Source organism: Thalassophryne amazonica, chromosome 23 (genome assembly GCF_902500255.1).
Source record: "Thalassophryne amazonica chromosome 23, fThaAma1.1, whole genome shotgun sequence".
Classification (NCBI taxonomy): Eukaryota; Metazoa; Chordata; class Actinopteri; order Batrachoidiformes; family Batrachoididae; genus Thalassophryne; species Thalassophryne amazonica.
Genome location: NC_047125.1, coordinates 30,239,098 through 30,259,238, shown reverse-complemented (window position 1 = coordinate 30,259,238; position 20,141 = coordinate 30,239,098). Strand labels below are relative to the sequence as shown.

Sequence of the window (20,141 nt, the reverse complement as noted above, 5' to 3'; positions counted from 1 at the left end):
TTTTATAAAGGAGCATGACTAGCTTACTTTAGCGAGCTTTATATTTGTGACGTCATTTTATAAAGGAGCATGACAAGCTTACTTTAGCGTGCTTTATATTTGTGATGTCATTTTATAAAGGAGCATGACTAGCTTACTTTAGCGAGCTTTATATTTGTGATGTCATTTTATAAAGGAGCATGACAAGCTTACTTTAGCGTGCTTCATATTTGTGATGTCATTTTATAAAGGAGCATGACTAGCTTACTTTAGCGAGCTTTATATTTGTGATGTCATTTCATAAAGGAGCATGACTAGCTTACTTTAGCGTGCTTCATATTTGTGATGTCATTTTATAAAGGAGCATGACTAGCTTACTTTAGCGAGCTTCATATTTGTGATGTCATTTTATAAAGGAGCATGACTAGCTTACTTTAGCGAGCTTTATATTTGTGATGTCATTTTATAAAGGAGCATGACAAGCTTACTTTAGCGTGCTTCATATTTGTGATGTCATTTTATAAAGGAGCATGACAAGCTTACTTTAGCGAGCTTTATATTTGTGATGTCATTTCATAAAGGAGCATGACAAGCTTACTTTAGCGAGTTTTATATTTGTGATATTTTATAAAGGAGCATGACAAGCTTACTTTAGCGAGCTTCATATTTGTGATGTCATTTTATAAAGGAGCATGACTAGCTTACTTTAGCGAGCTTTATATTTGTGATGTCATTTCATAAAGGAGCATGACAAGCTTACTTTAGCGAGTTTTATATTTGTGATATTTTATAAAGGAGCATGACAAGCTTACTTTAGCGAGTTTTATATTTGTGATATTTTATAAAGGAGCATGACAAGCTTACTTTAGCGAGTTTTATATTTGTGATATTTTATAAAGGAGCATGACTAGCTTACTTTAGCGTGCTTCATATTTGTGATGTCATTTTATAAAGGAGCAGGACAAGCTTACTTTAGCGAGCTTTATATTTGTGATATTTTATAAAGAAGCATGACAAGCTTACTTTAGCGAGCTTTAAATTTGTGATGTCATTTCATAAAGGAGCATGACTAGCTTACTTTAGCGAGCTTTAAATTTGTGATGTAATTTCACAAAGGAGCATGACAAGCTTACTTTAGCGAGTTTTATATTTGTGATATTTTATAAAGGAGCATGACTAGCTTACTTTAGCGTGCTTCATATTTGTGATGTAATTTTATAAAGGAGCATGACAAGCTTACTTTAGCGTGCTTCATATTTGTGATGTAATTTTATAAAGGAGCATGACAAGCTTACTTTAGCGAGCTTCATATTTGTGATGTCATTTTATAAAGGAGCATGACTAGCTTACTTTAGCGTGCTTCATATTTGTGATGTCATTTCATAAAGGAGCATGACAAGCTTACTTTAGCGAGCTTTATATTTGTGATGTCATTTCATAAAGGAGCATGACAAGCTTACTTTAGCGTGTTTTATATTTGTGATATTTTAGAAAGAAGCATGACTAGCTTACTTTAGCGAGCTTCATATTTGTGATGTCATTTTATAAAGGAGTGTGAATAGGTTACTTTAGCGTGCTTTATATTTGTGGTGTCATTTTATAAAGGAACACGACTAGCTTACTTTAGCACACTTTAAAATTGTGGGCTCATTTTATAAATGAGCACGAGTAGCTTACTTTAGCGAGCTTCATATTTGTGATGTCATTTTATAAAGGAGCAGGACAAGCTTACTTTAGCAAGCTTTATATTTGTGATATTTTATAAAGGAGCATGACAAGCTTACTTTAGCGAGCTTTATATTTGTGATGTCATTTTATAAAGGAGCACGACAAGCTTACTTTAGCAAGCTTTATATTTGTGATATTTTATAAAGGAGCATGACAAGCTTACTTTAGCGAGCTTTATATTTGTGATGTCATTTTATAAAGGAGCATGACTAGCTTACTTTAGCGAGCTTTATATTTGTGATGTCATTTCATAAAAGAGCATGACAAGCTTACTTTAGCGAGCTTTATATTTGTGATGTCATTTTATAAAGGAGCATGACTAGCTTACTTTAGCGAGCTTTATATTTGTGATGTCATTTTATAAAGGAGCATGACTAGCTTACTTTAGCGAGCTTTATATTTGTGATGTCATTTTATAAAGGAGCATGACTAGCTTACTTTAGCGAGCTTTATATTTGTGATGTCATTTCATAAAGGAGCATGACTAGCTTACTTTAGCGAGCTTTATATTTGTGATGTCATTTTATAAAGGAGCATGACAAGCTTACTTTAGCGTGCTTCATATTTGTGATGTCATTTTATAAAGGAGCATGACTAGCTTACTTTAGCGAGCTTTATATTTGTGATGTCATTTTATAAAGGAGCATGACTAGCTTACTTTAGCGAGCTTTATATTTGTGATGTCATTTCATAAAGGAGCATGACTAGCTTACTTTAGCGAGCTTTATATTTGTGATGTCATTTTAGAAAGGAGCATGACAAGCTTACTTTAGCGTGCTTCATATTTGTGATGTCATTTTATAAAGGAGCATGACAAGCTTACTTTAGCGAGCTTTAAATTTGTGATGTAATTTCATAAAGGAGCATGACAAGCTTACTTTAGCGAGTTTTATATTTGTGATATTTTATAAAGGAGCATGACTAGCTTACTTTAGCGTGCTTCATATTTGTGATGTAATTTTATAAAGGAGCATGACAAGCTTACTTTAGCGAGTTTTATATTTGTGATATTTTATAAAGGAGCATGACAAGCTTACTTTAGCGTGCTTCATATTTGTGATGTAATTTTATAAAGGAGCATGACAAGCTTACTTTAGCGAGCTTCATATTTGTGATGTCATTTTATAAAGGAGCATGACTAGCTTACTTTAGCGTGCTTCATATTTGTGATGTCATTTCATAAAGGAGCATGACAAGCTTACTTTAGCGAGCTTTATATTTGTGATGTCATTTCATAAAGGAGCATGACAAGCTTACTTTAGCGTGTTTTATATTTGTGATATTTTAGAAAGGAGCATGACTAGCTTACTTTAGCGAGCTTCATATTTGTGATGTCATTTTATAAAGGAGTGTGAATAGGTTACTTTAGCGTGCTTTATATTTGTGGTGTCATTTTATAAAGGAACACGACTAGCTTACTTTAGCACACTTTAAAATTGTGGGGTCATTTTATAAATGAGCACAAGTAGCTTACTTTAGCGAGCTTCATATTTGTGATGTCATTTTATAAAGGAGCAGGACAAGCTTACTTTAGCAAGCTTTATATTTGTGATATTTTATAAAGGAGCAGGACAAGCTTACTTTAGCGAGCTTTATATTTGTGATGTCATTTCATAAAGGAGCATGACAAGCTTACTTTAGCAAGCTTTATATTTGTGATGTCATTTCATAAAGGAGCAGGACAAGCTTACTTTAGCGAGCTTTATATTTGTGATGTCATTTCATAAAGGAGCAGGACAAGCTTACTTTAGCGAGCTTTATATTTGTGATGTAATTTCATAAAGGAGCAAGACAAGCTTACTTTAGCGAGCTTTATATTTGTGATGTCATTTCATAAAGGAGCAAGACAAGCTAACTTTAGCGAGTTTTATATTTGTGATATTTTATAAAGGAGCATGACAAGCTTACTTTAGCGAGTTTTATATTTGTGATATTTTATAAAGGAGCATGACTAGCTTACTTTAGCGTGCTTCATATTTGTGATGTAATTTTATAAAGGAGCACGACAAGCTTACTTTAGCGTGCTTCATATTTGTGATGTCATTTTATAAAGGAGCATGACTAGCTTACTTTAGCGAGCTTCATATTTGTGATGTCATTTCATAAAGGAGCATGACAAGCTTACTTTAGCGTGTTTTATATTTGTGATATTTTAGAAAGGAGCATGACTAGCTTACTTTAGCGAGCTTCATATTTGTGATGTCACTTTATAAAGGAGCACGACTAGCTTACTTTAGCATGTTCTGTATTTGTGATGTCATTTTATAAAGGAGTGTGAATAGGTTACTTTAGCGTGCTTTATATTTGTGGTGTCATCTTATAAAGGAGCGCGAGTAGCTTACTTTATCATACTTTATATTTATGGTGTCATTTTATAAAGGAACACGACTAGCTTACTTTAGCACACTTTAAAATTGTGGGGTCATTTTATAAATGAGCATGAGTAGCTTACTTTAGCGTGCTTTATATTTGTGATGTCATTTTATAAAGGAACGCGACTAGCTTACTTTTGCGTGTTCTGTATTTGTGATGTCATTACATAAAGGAGTGTGAATAGGTTACTTTAGCATGTTTTATATTTGTGGTATCATCTTATGAAGGAGCACAAGTAGCTTACTTTATATTTGTGATATAATTTTATAAATGAACACAACTAGCTTACTATAGCACGCTTTAAAATTGTGGTGTCATTTTATAAATGAGCACGAGTAGCTTACTTTAGTGTGCTTTATATTTGTGATAGCATTTTATAAAGGAACACGACTGGCTTAGTATAGCATGCTTTAAAATTGTGGTGTAATTTTACAAATGAGCTTGACTCGCTTACTTTAGCACGCTTTAAAATTGTGGTGTCATTTTAAAATGAGTGCGAGTAGCTTACTTTAGCGTGTTTTGTATTTGTGATGTCATTTTATAAAGGAGCACAAGTAATTACTTTAGCGCAATTTATATTTGTGATGTAATTTTACAAAGTAGCGCAAGTAGCTTCCTTTAGCATACTTTATGTTTGTGATATTGTTTTTTAAAGACGTGCAACTATCTTATTTTAGTGCACTTTATATTTGTGACGTCATTTGTTTAAAAGAAGTGGAACTACTTTACTTGAGTGCGCTTTATATTTGTGACGTCATTTGTTTAAAAGAAGTGGAACTACTTTACTGGAGTGCGCTTTATATTTGTGACGTCATTTTTATGCACATGTTTAATTTTTTTTAAAAAGTCTAGCTAAGTTTACATTGGTGCACTTTGATTTGCACTTTGATTAGCTTTGATGAATTTTAACTCATTCAATCAATTTGTGATGTATGTTTTGTTTTTTAAAGAACCGTAACTAGTTTACTTTGGTTAATTTTCACTGAATACATTTATGTTTAAAAAAATAAAGAAGTATAAATAGTTTACTTTGGTACACTTTAAGGCTTTACATTTAGATTAAAATAAATAAAGAAGTGTGCCTAGCTTACTTTGGTGATGATGAGCGGCTCGCCGTGTTCCAGTCCTCCTTTCAGCGTGAAGCCCCACGGAGCGCCGCCGCACAAATGGACCTGAATGTGGTGGAAGGAGACGAGCTGCTCCACCGTATCCATCCTCCCTCCGTCGGCCGCTTTTCTCCCCCTCTCTCGCGGTTGGAGTAGCCCCGCTGACCGTCACTAAAAGCAGCTCCTTCTCTTCTCCATCACCGCTCCACAACAACAGCGGATGGATGGATGCAGGAGCAGGAGAGGGGCGGGGACAAAGTTTCGGCCATAGTCAAGACAGACGCAATCACACACAGTAAGAGTTTCCACTTCCGTTTAAGAGTAGTTTGTAAATAGTTGAATGTAATAAAATTACAAAAACAGCTAAAATATATGTATTTAAAAAAACGCTAAATCTAGTGATTTATGCAAACCTTTAATCTACCGTTAGTAAATAAACTAGCAATCAGAGATTACAGACGCTTTAATATGCTTTTTTTTTTCGTGATAACGCCGTTTTTAATGCAAAAGTTTCCTGATAACGGTGAAATGAATGTTAACAAATGACTTTTGTAGCACTCTTATGTGAGCAAACGTTGTTATATGATGCTGAAACCCATTCGATAAGTTTCATGAGCGTTTTCATTCTATAAAAAGAGGCAGAAGACGATTTCAAACTTTTATTTTGACATCTGTCTGGTTTTACTTCTGCATGCTTGATTCAGGTCAAAACTTTGAGAAAACTTTTTCCCCAATCGAAGCCAATTATGCGAGCGTTAGGATATGATTGGCGTAAGTCTTGGCCAATTGTCGAGTGGCCGAACCGCAAGGAACCAAAAGAAAAAAAAAATCATTTCGAGGGCGGGATTACAAAAATCACTCAAACATAACGGCGGCAACTGCAGCCAAACAAAAGCATCGGATGAGAGATACCTTTAATTTGAAACATGAAACCAGTTGTTAATCATCTTTTCTCTATTAAAACTATTATTTATTGTTATTTTATTCACTAAAGCACAGCAAACAGACAAAAACGCATTTTAAAGGTAAGAAAATGAGTTATAATATATGGCAAAAAAAAAATAAAAAGGCAGAAAAAAGAGAAGAGAAAAATATGGAAAATCATGGATTTTAAAAAGAACTATTGATGTGAGATCATAATTATAAAATATGAATTTAATCTTAAATCTATGGTAAAACTGTGTATCTGTGATCTAAATCTGCCATCAAGTAATCCCAGAATTAATATTTATCTTTACAGCAACATTTTACTGTGTTTTTAACACAACTAACAAGATGTGTTAAATAAAACTAACCAAAACAAGAACTCCATGGAAGCTAAAAGAACCAGAACACACTGCAATGCAGAAGCAGATTCTGCCCTTTGTGATGTCATTAAGCATCATACATTTGTGGCATTAGTTCGAAATGAAAACAAACAAAATTGCCATGTTGTTGTGAGAATTTCTGCTTCTTTTGTTTGTAAAACATGTATTTTCCTTTCACATTATCATTTTCAATGTAGAAAAAAAATAGGCTGTAGCTCTCTCTTTTATGTCAAAGTGCAACTTTCTGCAGAATGTTAGAAAATTAGATATAGCAGTTCTCTTATAATATAGGTTTTGGTGCATATTCTGTTTATGATGTAGCTTTTAGTTTCCCCACACTTTTTTCTGAAGAATAGAATTCCCCCCAATCTAATGCAACGGAATTAAAACAAACTGGTAAAAAAAAAAAGAAAAAATGATACAAAGAGGTTTTTCAAAATGCATCTCTGTCGCCTTCTAGTGGTAGAAAACGAACACGGTCAGCATTTGTAAGCATTATGAATGATTTATGAATCATAAAAACTGAAACTCAGAGTCTGCAGTGATTCTAACATTCTTCATCATATCTGTAATGTTGTTGTTTTTTTGTCTCCAACCCAAAACAGCTTTCATGGTTTGTCAATATTTTCCTCCACCAGATGGCGCCAAATGAGCTGAATGCTTTGCTCCCCCCCCCCCCCCCCACACACACACACACACACACACATACACACACTATAGCAAATATTTAATTTAGTGTTTTGAAAAATTGTCATTTTGGTATGATGATTGCATGTTTCATTTATTTTATTTTTTTAAAGTTAATTTCAAATGAGTCAATCATTTCTTGAAACAAATGTTCTTTTGGTCCACTGTCCAAAAAAAATATATTTTTTTAAATTTCTTTCGTCTATATGTGGAACATTTGAGGTGGGTTTCAACCCCAAATAGGCCTATGATCACATTAGTGTTTAAAATATATGTGCTGACCTGTATTACCGGGTAAAGATTATTTGGTTTCATCGGGGTCAGAGGTTTGAAGCAGCTCAAATATACTTCATGATCTGTCATAAAATAAAATAAAATACGTAAAATAAAATAAAAAAGGAATAACAAACTGATTTAAGATTTTACAAACAATTAATACCTCAACTAAATTAATAATCAACATAATATAAAAACATTACGACAGATTGATAGAACTTTTGTTTGTTTTCTTAAGTGCACGTGGTCATTTTTACGGACCAATCACGTGGCTTCTTTGATTCGCGCCTCGCGGGGTTAAATGGGGTCACCGGCAGGTGGCTGCAGTTAATTGTTACGTCATTCAGAATGGGTCGCGCGCAGGTGAGCGTGTGATTGGCTCCGGGCCGCGCGGAGGATGGTTGTCAGTGTCCTCGCTGGTGCAGCTCGTTAGCGCCGGAGGGTTTTTTTTTTTTTTTTTTTTTTTGGGGTCCAGCTACCATGAGGGCTTCCCGCAGCAGAACCAGCTTCCTCCTCACCTGCGTTCTGTTCGTGGTGTGTTCCGTCTCCGCCGGAGCGGGTTCCGGGCGGAGAATGGCCTCTCATCACCTCCACCGGCCGCTGACCGACGAGCAGAGAGCCGACCAGAACCTGCACTTCATGCTCAGTTTGTACCGGAGCGCGGCCGAACCAGACGGCAGGCCCAAGCAGCACCGCAAGTTCGGCTCCAACACGGTCCGTTTGGTGAGGCCGTCTGCGTCTTCAGTGCGCCACCTGCCAGCACGCAAAGGTAAGGGGGTCAGAGGTCAACTCTGAAGTGGGGGAGACTGGGGGTATGTGACAGTCTGACAAAAGCTGTGGGAGTGGGGGAGACCCGGGGTTCGTCTGTAGTCTGACAAAAGCTGTGGGAGTGGGGGAGACCCGGGGTTCGTCTGTAGTCTGACAAAAGCTGTGGGAGTGGGGGAGACCCGGGGTTCGTCTGTAGTCTGACAAAAGCTGTGGGAGTGGGGGAGACCCGGGGTTCGTCTGTAGTCTGACAAAAAGCTGTGGGAGTGGGGGAGACCCGGGGTTCGTCTGTAGTCTGACAAAAAGCTGTGGGAGTGGGGGAGACCGGGGGGTCTGTCTGTAGTCTGACAAAAAGCTGTGGGAGTGGGGGAGACCGGGGGGTCTGCCTGTAGTCTGACAAAAAGCTGTGGGAGTGGGGGAGACCGGGGGGTCTGCCTGTAGTCTGACAAAAAGCTGTGGGAGTGGGGGAGACCGGGGGGTCTGCCTGTAGTCTGACAAAAAGCTGTGGGAGTGGGGGAGACCGGGGGGTCTGCCTGTAGTCTGACAAAGCTGTGGGGGTGGGGGAGACCGGGGGGTCTGCCTGTAGTCTGACAAAAAGCTGTGGGAGTGGGGGAGACCGGGGGGTCTGCCTGTAGTCTGACAAAAAGCTGTGGGAGTGGGGGAGACCGGGGGGTCTGCCTGTAGTCTGACAAAAAGCTGTGGGAGTGGGGGAGACCGGGGGGTCTGCCTGTAGTCTGACAAAAAGCTGTGGGAGTGGGGGAGACCGGGGGGTCTGCCTGTAGTCTGACAAAAAGCTGTGGGAGTGGGGGAGACCGGGGGGTCTGCCTGTAGTCTGACAAAAAGCTGTGGGAGTGGGGGAGACCGGGGGGTCTGCCTGTAGTCTGACAAAAAGCTGTGGGAGTGGGGGAGACCGGGGGGTCTGCCTGTAGTCTGACAAAAAGCTGTGGGAGTGGGGGAGACCGGGGGGTCTGCCTGTAGTCTGACAAAAAGCTGTGGGAGTGGGGGAGACCGGGGGGTCTGCCTGTAGTCTGACAAAAGCTGTGGGAGTGGGGGAGACCGGGGGGTCTGCCTGTAGTCTGACAAAAAGCTGTGGAGTGGGGGAGACCGGGGGGTCTGCCTGTAGTCTGACAAAAAGCTGTGGGAGTGGGGGAGACCGGGGGGTCTGCCTGTAGTCTGACAAAAAGCTGTGGGAGTGGGGGAGACCGGGGGGTCTGCCTGTAGTCTGACAAAAAGCTGTGGGAGTGGGGGAGACCGGGGGGTCTGCCTGTAGTCTGACAAAAAGCTGTGGGAGTGGGGGAGACCGGGGGGGGTCTGACAAAAAGCTGTGGGAGTGGGGGAGACCGGGGGGGGTCTGACAAAAAGCTGTGGGAGTGGGGGAGACCGGGGGGGGTCTGACAAAAAGCTGTGGGAGTGGGGGAGACCGGGGGGGGTCTGACAAAAAGCTGTGGGAGTGGGGGAGACTGGGCTGCTGCCTATGATAAATAACAAAACTCAAGCTTGGGGGGGGGGGGTGATTTTGTTTAAATTTAGCTCCTATCTGTAGGAGATACTGTGGTATACTATAGTACGAGTTCTTACAAAGTATTCTGGTACTTGTGGTCTTGTTACTAACTGTAGTCATCCTTTTTTTTAAAGAATGTCTCTTTGAACTTAGCACTTCCACACAGGATTGTGCCATTATTGCTGTTAATCTTGATCTTTTAAGTACAAGAACATAAGCTGCAGAAGAGCCTGTCTTGGATTTTAATTAACTAACACATACTGTGACTTTAGTCTGAAAACTAGACTTGTGGTTTATCTTGAGACAGCAAGAAGATGGTTTATAGTATGTTTATTTGGCTCTGGGTACTCTTGATGTTTTAGATAGTACTGCTTTACTTGGTAAAATACCAAAATGGGTCTTCCAGTCCTTCATGTCCAAGTGATGTATGGATTAGTCTTAAAGCTCAGTCTTGCTCCCCCTGCTGGCTGAAAGCTGGAATACTCTGTATGACTCATCAGAAACATGTTCTTGTCTTGTCCTCAGACCATCACTACACGTTCACTGTCCAGTACAACCTGGACACTCTTCCCTCAGAGCAACTGATCAGAGCCTCGTTCGTCCACCTTCGATCTTCCTCGACTGCAGCGTCTCACGACCACCAGGCCCTCCAGCCGCCCCGCTGCCGGGCTAAGGTCACCTCACTTGGCAAAGAGAGTCTTGTCACCCTGGAACCCCACGAGCAGTGGACAGAGACGGACATCACTGCACACATCAGTGGACACGTCCTGCAAGGTCGGACCCGGGGTCTCGCAGAACACTTGAACCTAACGGCTCAGTACTGGTGCACAGAGCAGTTTGGCGGACGGTCGTGGTGGCTGGCCCGTCCTCGAGCAAGAAAAAGGTGGTACGGAGAGACTCACGTTGAAGTCCCCTCTCTTCTTCTGTACTTGGAAGAGGAGAGGGAAGTGAAGGACTGGATGGGGGAATTGTTCGGGGCTGAAGGGGAAAAAATCTTGGAGCAAATCCGGCAGTGGCACCCTACAATCCGCCGACGGCGCTCCAAAGACTCTTCACCTTCAGTGGATGTCCTGAAAAATGCTCCGGCAATCTCGTCCTCAATCATCTCCGACATCCCCACCTTCAAGCGCAAAACGAGCATGCCCAAAAACCGCTGCAAGCTCCACTCCTTCCGCCTCTCCTTCGACGAGCTCGGTTGGAGTCACTACTTCATAGCCCCGCCTATGTACAACCCACGTTTCTGCCAGGGCGACTGCCCGAGGGTGCTCCACTATGGCTACCACTCGCCCAACCACGCCATCATCCAGACCATCATCAATGACCTGGGGGTCGGCGACGTGCCGCCTCCGTCCTGCGTGCCTTATAAGTACATGCCCATGAGCGTGCTGGTGGTGCACAAGAAGAAGGTGGAGTACAAAGAGCTGGATGACATGGTGGCAGAGTCCTGCACGTGCCGCTAGACGCCGGTTGGACATCTGAGGTGCTGCATTTTAACAATCCTGTTGAGTAGATTTTGCATTAATAATAAAAAGACTAGATGGCAGATCTGATTGGCTGTTATTGATCTCCAGCTAGTGGCTAACTAAGAGTGGATGGTTTGTCCGCAGCGGTATTGAAGCACTTTGGAACCTGTTGTGCAGGGAGAAGTTTGTCAGTTTAACTGGAGTATATCCACAGTACTGAAGCTCGGCTGAGTCTTCAACGCCATGTCTTTTAACGTCATTACTTCAACACCACGGCTTGTATTTGAAAGAAAATCCAGGTTTTTGTCACATGAGCACAGATTTAAAAATATCTACACGGATTAAAAATAATTTTAATGGACCGGGGGAAGAATCATGTTTCTAATTGTGAAGGATTTTTGTACCATTTTCCTCTTCTGCAGATTTCCATGTGAATTTTGTACATATTTATATATATATATATGATGGGAGGGTCTGAGGAAACTAAAGATGTTACCGTCTGGAGTAAAGTAGAAACTGATGCTATTTTTATGAGTGCAAATGAATAATAAAATAAACTGCATATTTTCTAAAAGGCTAACTTGCTTGTTTCGTTTTATTTTGGTGTATCAAGGGGTGATTACAGGAGTCCACGAACCAGCAGGTCCAGAGCTCATGTCGGGAGCCTTCACTGAATTCTGAGTGGCAGTTTTGACAGCTGAATTTGCAGAAGTTGTCATCAGGACTGAATACTGCAGCCAGTCAGCCCTTCAATGAAACTGCGGAAAACAAGCCTTAAAGTCATCAACAGAGGGCGCTGTTATGCAAATATACAAATGTTAGTGTGTGGTCTCTGGTGCCATCTTTAGAAGGATTAAAGAGCCTCTTCAGCAAAAAGCTTTATTCTGACGGTTTCACCGGAATCTTGAACATGGCCCATGTTTGCATGAGCAGAAGCCCCCCCCCCCCACCCAAAAAAGTTTAAATGTGATCCTCAGCACTATTTCCACTTTAGTGTAAGATTACAAACAATGCCAATAATGTACCCAAGTGAAGTATGAAGTACAGCCACTGGGGCGCACCACTGAGGATAAAAGTTCTCTCCAGACTGAGGTCCATAATGGGCTGGAACTTATCCACAGGTTCTGTTGCATTGACTGCCCCTGGATAGGGTGCTGGGGGGGGGGGGCTGACCGAATTGTACATTAAAAAAAAAGTTATCAATTCCTGTCTCAAGTGAACTGTGACCCGTGTCTGGGTCGACGTCTCACAAGCATCAGTGTGTTCGACGCTGCACTTTGCCCTCTGTGCAGTAGCCTGATTCACAAAGTTATTTAGTCAACACACAGGATGAATGTGGACACGTATGTGGGTTAAAGGGGTTCTCTACATTTGGGTGCTCCTCTGCATGTCTGTACTTTATTTGATGACTTAAAAACAATGTTCCCTGAGATGATTCTGCTGAGCTTTTGTGCAAAACAGTGCATCCATATTCATGTTTTTGGGGACAGTATGAGTTCATGTACGTGTCTGTCCAGAGCTGATTGAAGTCTATTGTCCTTATACGAGGGTAGGCTGAAAAGTTCTAAGGCTCACTATGATAGTTAATGCATTAACTGCATCATAGTGAGCCTTAGAACTTTTCAGCCTACCCTCATATATGGTGTAATACTGGTGTTGAACCCTGGCCTGATCCAACTACACAGATGGGCAGTTTCATTAACATATATGTGCATGTACCACCCCACACAGTTTGCAAGAAAAAGAGGCATTTACCAAGATGTTTGAGGCACCCAGTCAGCCCATAAACGCATCTAAAATCTGTTTTAAATAATGCAGCATGTGTTAAACAGTGCTGTGTTTACAAGTTTAATATAGCATTTACTACTTTAACAGCATATAGGCCTGGAACTGTGCAGCATGCACTAATTTAAACAGTGCAGCATGCACTAATTTAAATGGTGCACCCTGGTTTAATTTACAGTGCATCATGCACTAGTTTGGACAGTTTGGCATGCACTAATTTAAACAGTGCAGCATGCATTAGGTTGGACAGTTTGGCATGCACCAACTTAAACAGTGTATTATGCACTAATTTAAACAATGCAGCATGCATTAGGTTGGACAGTTTGGCATGCATTAATTTAAACAGTGCATCATGCACTAATTTAAACAGTGCAGCATGCATTAGGTTGGAGAGTTTGGCATGCACCAACTTAAACAGTGTATTATGCACTAAACAGTGCACTATGCACTAATTTAAACGGTGCATCATGCACTTAAACACATGGACTAAATTAAACAGTGCACCATGCAGTGCATCATGCACTAATTTAAATAGTGCATCATGTACTTTCTTAAACAGTGTGGCAAACACTAAATTAAACATTGCAACATGGACAAATTTAAATAGTGCAACATGCACTAAATTAAACAGTGCATTATGCACCACCATAAATAGTGCAGCATGCACTAATTTAAGCAGTGCGCTGTGCAACTAGTGTTGTTTTACAGTGTGACATGCACTAATATAAACAGTGCATCATGGCACTTTCATAATCAGTGCACTGTGCACCTAGTGTTCTTTTACAGTGCGACATGTACTAATTTAAATAGTGCATCATGCTCTAATTTAAAGAGTGCTACATGCACTAGTATTAAAGTGAAACTGGGGAGTAACAATAGCTATTTTTCCTACTGAGCTCCAAACCTGAAAATGTTTCTTACTTCTCTTACATGCACAAGTATAATGATGATGCAATTATTTATATGTACACATGACCACACACAGGTACTAACTGCTGGTGCTGCAGTATTTTGAAGAATACTTGCCATTACAAATATATGTTTTGCTGTAACAACCTTCACACATGCAACAAAAGGTCTGCAGTTATTTGAGGTACATAAGCCTGTAAATAATCAGGAAACTAGAACAAAGAACTTTCTCAGTGCAGCAAACAGCAGCGTAAACGGGGCAGCAGCACTGACCTTAAAGATGTGTTCAGAAACACTGTGTAAGTATTAAGTGTTGTTATTTTGCCCGAGGATGTGCCGTGCTGCTGTTTTACTGTAAGATTGTATTGTTGTTAGGAAATCCTCGGTTTTTATGGCACCTCCTCGTGTCCTTGTGTCTATTTCCATGTGCAGGTTTGTGCTTCTTGTCTAATCTCTTGTTTCAGTTGTTGCCATATTCAGAATTCTGGGACTTGGAGAAGGACGTCCAGTAAATCGCCCTCATTCCAATAAACAACATGATGAAATGAGTCAGACTTCCTCACAGGGAAGAATCTTCGATCAACCACCACTTTGTATGATTGTGGGTATTAAATTAAAATCACCACCATGTCTGGAACGATTCTTCTTCTTTGTCTTCTGCAGTGACAAACAGAGTTTGGCGATTATTAAACTAGACAAAAATCTGTTGGACTACAATTTTTTGTTTTTGTCTCCATCAAGCAATGGAGGCTGCAGAGAGATTTCAATTACTTTTTGTTTTTCAAAAAAAGTCAGTAATCAGAAAAAAATGTTTATATTTGTGTTTTTATTGGGAGACCGATGTTCTTTTAATTTATGACAGTGTTGCCTTATGACATCATCAAATGTTTTACTTTTATGTCTATCATTGTGACGTTGGTGTATTTTCATCCTCATGACATCATCAAAATTTCTCTGTCTTTGTAATAATGCGTTCCTGTGACCTCTGACATTTTCACTTTCATTTGAACCCTTTCATTGTGATATAAGTGTTCCTTTGTATCTCAGTGGTGTCTAATGACATAATTTTCTTTTAGCGTTCTTTGTGACGTACATTACACTGACCTAATCAACGCAATCCTTTCTTCTTCACCTCTTTCCTTGTGACATAATTGTTCCTGTGAGACATTCTCACTTTATGACATCATTTTAAAATTATTTTATCCCTTTCACTGTCAGTGTGCCACGGTGTCTCACGTTTTTGTCACTTTCTTTGTGACACGAGTTCCTGTAATCTCTAACATTCTTGCTTTTTCACTGAGCCAAAGTTATGTTTTTTTTGTCTTCCCCTCCCCTGATCTTTAGACTCTGTCTTTATGGTATGATCATTTTTTTAAAACACATTTTCACTTTGTGACAGTTGTTCCTCTTTGATCTATACTTCCACTTTATTTTCTTATAGCGTCAACCAGAGGAATGAAGAAAAAGAAGAAACACACGGACACTGTATTTGCTTAACATCCTTGCCTTATGATGTCATAAAGCTGTCTTATTGCCTACAACTGTGATCCTGGATGGATCTGGTGTACGCTCTGGGAGTTCCATCATCTGAACTAAATCATTTGAGGCGATGCGATTTGGCGAGTGCAGGTTCCTAATTCAGAGATCAATAAATCTGATTGTGTAAAACAGAAATGTCAAAGTTCAAATACTGGACCTTTAACATTCTGCGTGCATAGATGAGACCAGGTGATCGAGGTGGGTTTGGCAATTCGCCACATCACACAGAGACAGAACAGTCAACAGAGGAGGTGCAGCATGTGGCTAATGATCCGCGGTCAGGCTATCCGTCTGTGTTTTTGGACAAGAAACTTAAGCTGCATTGTCTTGGTCCACTCAGCTGTAACTAGGGACCAGGATTGGCTGGAGAAGTAGCCTGTGATGGACTGACACATCCCGTCCACAGAGGAGCCGTAGGAGATGCTCATCTGGTTCATGCGGCCTAAGGACCTGTACCGGACTTAGTCTTTCTTTTACCCTGAGATTAACCCGGCTGTTTATTTTACAGGTTTATTGTTGGACGTTAACTCTGCTGCACAATGTGTTAAAAATAAATGATTCACTGCGATAGGATGGCGGGTAAATATCCAGAAATGTTTGCTTTACTTTTGGAGCCAGATAAGAGATAAGTGCTGCTGGAGAGGAACAACACACCAGCCACTGGCTTCAACTCAAGGCCTGTCCACATGTGCTGAGCATTCTGGGTAACCCGTTTCTCTGAACATCACGCCGCACACAAGTGCTGAAAGCTGGTGAGATGAGGTCATGTCTGCAGCTGTCCTTCGATCGGTGTGTCCGATGAACTTTGTCAGGATTCTAATGAGCCTCGCTGACTGAATGGCAGCCAGGGTTTGAGGGTCAGGCGTCACCTGATTGGCTGCTGGGCAGAGGCTCCCACCCCTCCCCCCCACAACAAGATGATGGCGAATTGAGTGAGCCAAACTGAAAATTGGCACAGTCGACCTAAAACAGCTGCACCTCCAGCCAACGTGCCATTTAGCAACACAGTGTTAGATTTCAGAGCATTTACCTTTGGGAAGTACAACAACAAGTGATAATAATGAGCTATTTCAAAATAAGATATGACCGAGTTTCTGTGATTTTGCAAGTGTAGCGTCTCTACACTGCGTTTCAATGACAAAAACTAGATTTCAGGGTGTTCTAGTCTAATCGGACCAAGAGGCTGCCTTCAGGGCGAGAAGATCTAAAGACATTAATGGTCAACCATGGGACAAGTTATGGACACAGACAAAGTTACTGTTATAATCATTCGTCCAATATGTGTTTCTGTGTCGGGTACCATCGTCCATGTCAGTAATTATAAGGAAACTGATAAGCAAGCTCATTTCAAGATACATGTAACTGCAAAACAACACATATGTTGAGCGAGAGAGAGAGAATGAAGAAGTGTCTGTTTCACCTACATTCATACAAAATCCTTTCACCAGGGTTGTGTGGATTTGTGACTGTGTTATTTGAGTTTGAGACCATTTTATATATAAATCTCCTTCTCACCCCATCCTTTTTTTTTTTTTACTAGTTTCACACAAAATCCTTCCCACAGAGTTGTGCAGAGGTCTGATGTGTGATTTTACTTTGAGAACTTAATCAGAAACCAACAGTTTACTTCTCCAATTTCTCTCTCTCTCTCTCAATGACAACCACACCTGCTTCTAATCCACCAGCCATCCAGTAGGTGGCAGACACATCTATGGGATATCACACTGGATGAGTTTGTCATTAAATGCCTTTTTAATTAATTTATGACAGGTTGATAGAGTTCATCCCTGATCTATCTGTCAATCAGTCAAAACTAATAAATTATTAACCTGCCGATTGGTGACTAGTTTTATGCAGACTGACTTCACAGGAAGTACATCAGTATAAATCAAGTTGCAGAGGACGTACTGCTGGCTGACGATCATTAAATCTGAGATTTGACCACTATAACCTGGATTTCAGAACATTTTTCCTCATATTAGACCATCATCTTGACCTCACAGAAAGTAGGTCATAATAAAACAAACACTGGGGGATTTAAGATACAATAGAATCAAACAGCATTTCTGCCTAAAGGCTCAGAGTCAATAACATTCAGGCTTTGAATAAAAACAAAAATATTTTCCTTGAATTTGACCTGAATCTGACTATTTACAGTTGCAGAGGACAGACTGTTGGATGTTTTGCTCTGGGTGCTCGTAGCAACCAGCTGCTTGGAGTTTTGCAGTTGTTGAAGGTGAACGTGAAGGTTTTGTGGTCGTTTCCCTCTGCAGGAGAACAAAATGCGTCATTGTGTAAATCTCTGAACTGCAATCATCTGAAGACTTGCACTTTACAGTAATCGATGACAGTAATTATTAGCTGAGCAGACGAGGTGACGTGAGCTCTTATGGTCTGTTTGGTTTTTATTAATTATTATAGTTTTTTATTGTAAAACAGCACTTTTCCTGCAGCCTGAGTGCAGCTGCAGAGCCCGTCGGACACCAACCAGTGAGTCATGCTTGGAAATATTAAATGATGCAGATGTTCTGAGTTACTGACTGTGGATTCCTGTCAAGGGCTTCAATAATGAACAACCTTACAGGAATCACTGCAGGAATTTTCCATGACATCCTGTACATGATCCTACCCGATTAAACCTGCTGCCCTCCGTCTCCGCTTATGACACCGCTTACGCTTAACCAGTAAAAATCTATTTAAGCATAAAAATTCAAAAAGAAAAAATAATATAGCACCTTCAACTGCACCACAGACTAAAACAGTTAAATGTGGTCTATTAAACATTAGGTCTCTCTCTTCTAAGTCCCTGTTAGTAAATGATATAATAATTGATCAACATATTGATTTATTCTGCCTTACAGAAACCTGGTTACAGCAGGATGAATATGTTAGTTTAAATGAGTCAACACCCCCGAGTCACACTAACTGTCAGAATGCTCGTAGCACGGGCCGAGGAGGAGGATTAGCAGCAATCTTCCACTCCAGCTTATTAATTAATCCAAAACTCAGACAGAGCTTTAATTCATTTGAAAGCTTGACTCTTAGTCTTGTCCATCCAAATTGGAAGTCCCAAAAAACAGTTTTATTTGTTATTATCTATCGTCCTCCTGGTCGTTACTGTGAGTTTCTCTGTGAATTTTCAGACCTTTTGTCTGACTTAGTGCTTAGCTCAGATAAGATCATTATAGTGGGCGATTTTAACATCCACACAGATGCTGAGAATGACAGCCTCAACACTGCATTTAATCTATTATTAGACTCTATTGGCTTTGCTCAAAATGTAAATGAGTCCACCCACCACTTTAATCATATCTTAGATCTTGTTCTGACTTATAGTATGGAAATAGAAGACTTAACAGTATTCCCTGAAAACTCCCTTCTGTCTGATCATTTCTTAATAACATTTACATTTACTCTGATGGACTACCCAGCAGTGGGGAATAAGTTTCATTACACTAGAAGTCTTTCAGAAAGCACTGTAACTAGGTTTAAGGATATGATTCCTTCTTTATGTTCTCTAATGCCATATACCAACACAGTGCAGAGTAGCTACCTAAACTCTGTAAGTGAGATAGATTATCTCGTCAATAGTTTTACATCCTCATTGAAGACAACTTTGGATGCTGTAGCTCCTCTGAAAAAGAGAGCTTTAAATCAGAAGTGCCTGACTCCATGGTATAACTCACAAACTCGCATCTTAAAGCAGATAACCCGTAAGTTGGAGAGGAAATGGCGTCTCACTAATTTAGAAGATCTTCACTTAGCCTGGAAAAAGAGTCTGTTGCTCTATAAAAAAGCCCTCCGTAAAGCTAGGACATCTTACTACTCATCACTAATTGAAGAAAATAAGAACAACCCCAGGTTTCTTTTCAGCACTGTAGCCAAGCTGACAAAGAGTCAAAGCTCTATTGAGCCGAGTATTCCTTTAACTTTAACTAGTAATGACTTCATGACTTTCTTTGCTAATAAAAATTTAACTATTAGAGAAAAAATTACTCATAACCATCCCAAAGACGTATCGTTATCTTTGGCTGCTTTCAGTGATGCCGGTATTTGGTTAGACTCTTTCTCTCCGATTGTTCTGTCTGAGTTATTTTCATTAGTTACTTCATCCAAACCATCAACATGTCTATTAGACCCCATTCCTACCAGGCTGCTCAAGGAAGCCCTACCATTATTTAATGCTTTGATCTTAAATATGATCAATCTATCTTTATTAGTTGGCTATGTACCACAGGCTTTTAAGGTGGCAGTAATTAAACCATTACTTAAAAAGCCATCACTTGACCCAGCTATCTTAGCTAATTATAGGCCAATCTCCAACCTTCCTTATCTCTCAAAAATTCTTGAAAGGGTAGTTGTAAAACAGCTAACTGATCATCTGCAGAGGAATGGTCTATTTGAAGAGTTTCAGTCAGGGTTTAGAATTCATCATAGCACAGAAACAGCATTAGTGAAGGTTACAAATGATCTTCTTATGGCCTCAGACAGTGGACTCATCTCTGTGCTTGTTCTGTTAGACCTCAGTGCTGCTTTTGATACTGTTGACCATAAAATTTTATTACAGAGATTAGAGCATGCCATAGGTATTAAAAGCACTGCGCTGCGGTGGTTTGAATCATATTTATCTAATAGATTACAATTTGTTCATGTAAATGGGGAATCTTCTTCACAGACTAAGGTTAATTATGGAGTTCCACAAGGTTCTGTGCTAGGACCAATT

General features: G+C 40.1%; 2 protein-coding genes across 2 annotated transcripts in view; one reads left to right on the top strand and one right to left on the bottom strand.

Moving 5' to 3' along the window:
• LOC117505444 (protein Shroom4-like) overlaps positions 1–5,430 on the bottom strand; it is a 35,163-nt gene extending 29,733 nt beyond the window's left edge. The window contains exon 1 of the mRNA XM_034165086.1: positions 5,172–5,430. Within this exon, the coding sequence (XP_034020977.1) occupies positions 5,172–5,294 (123 nt within the window). The 5' untranslated portion in view covers positions 5,295–5,430. The remainder of the gene's footprint in view (positions 1–5,171) is intronic.
• A 2,082-nt stretch (positions 5,431–7,512) lies between these two features.
• On the top strand, positions 7,513–11,308 carry bmp15 (bone morphogenetic protein 15). Its single transcript, XM_034164540.1, has 2 exons — positions 7,513–8,225; positions 10,248–11,308. The coding sequence occupies exons 1-2, from the start codon at positions 7,937–7,939 to the stop codon at positions 11,180–11,182; spliced, it is 1,224 nt and encodes a 407-aa protein (XP_034020431.1). The 5' UTR covers positions 7,513–7,936; the 3' UTR covers positions 11,183–11,308.
• The last annotated feature ends 8,833 nt before the right edge of the window (positions 11,309–20,141 follow it).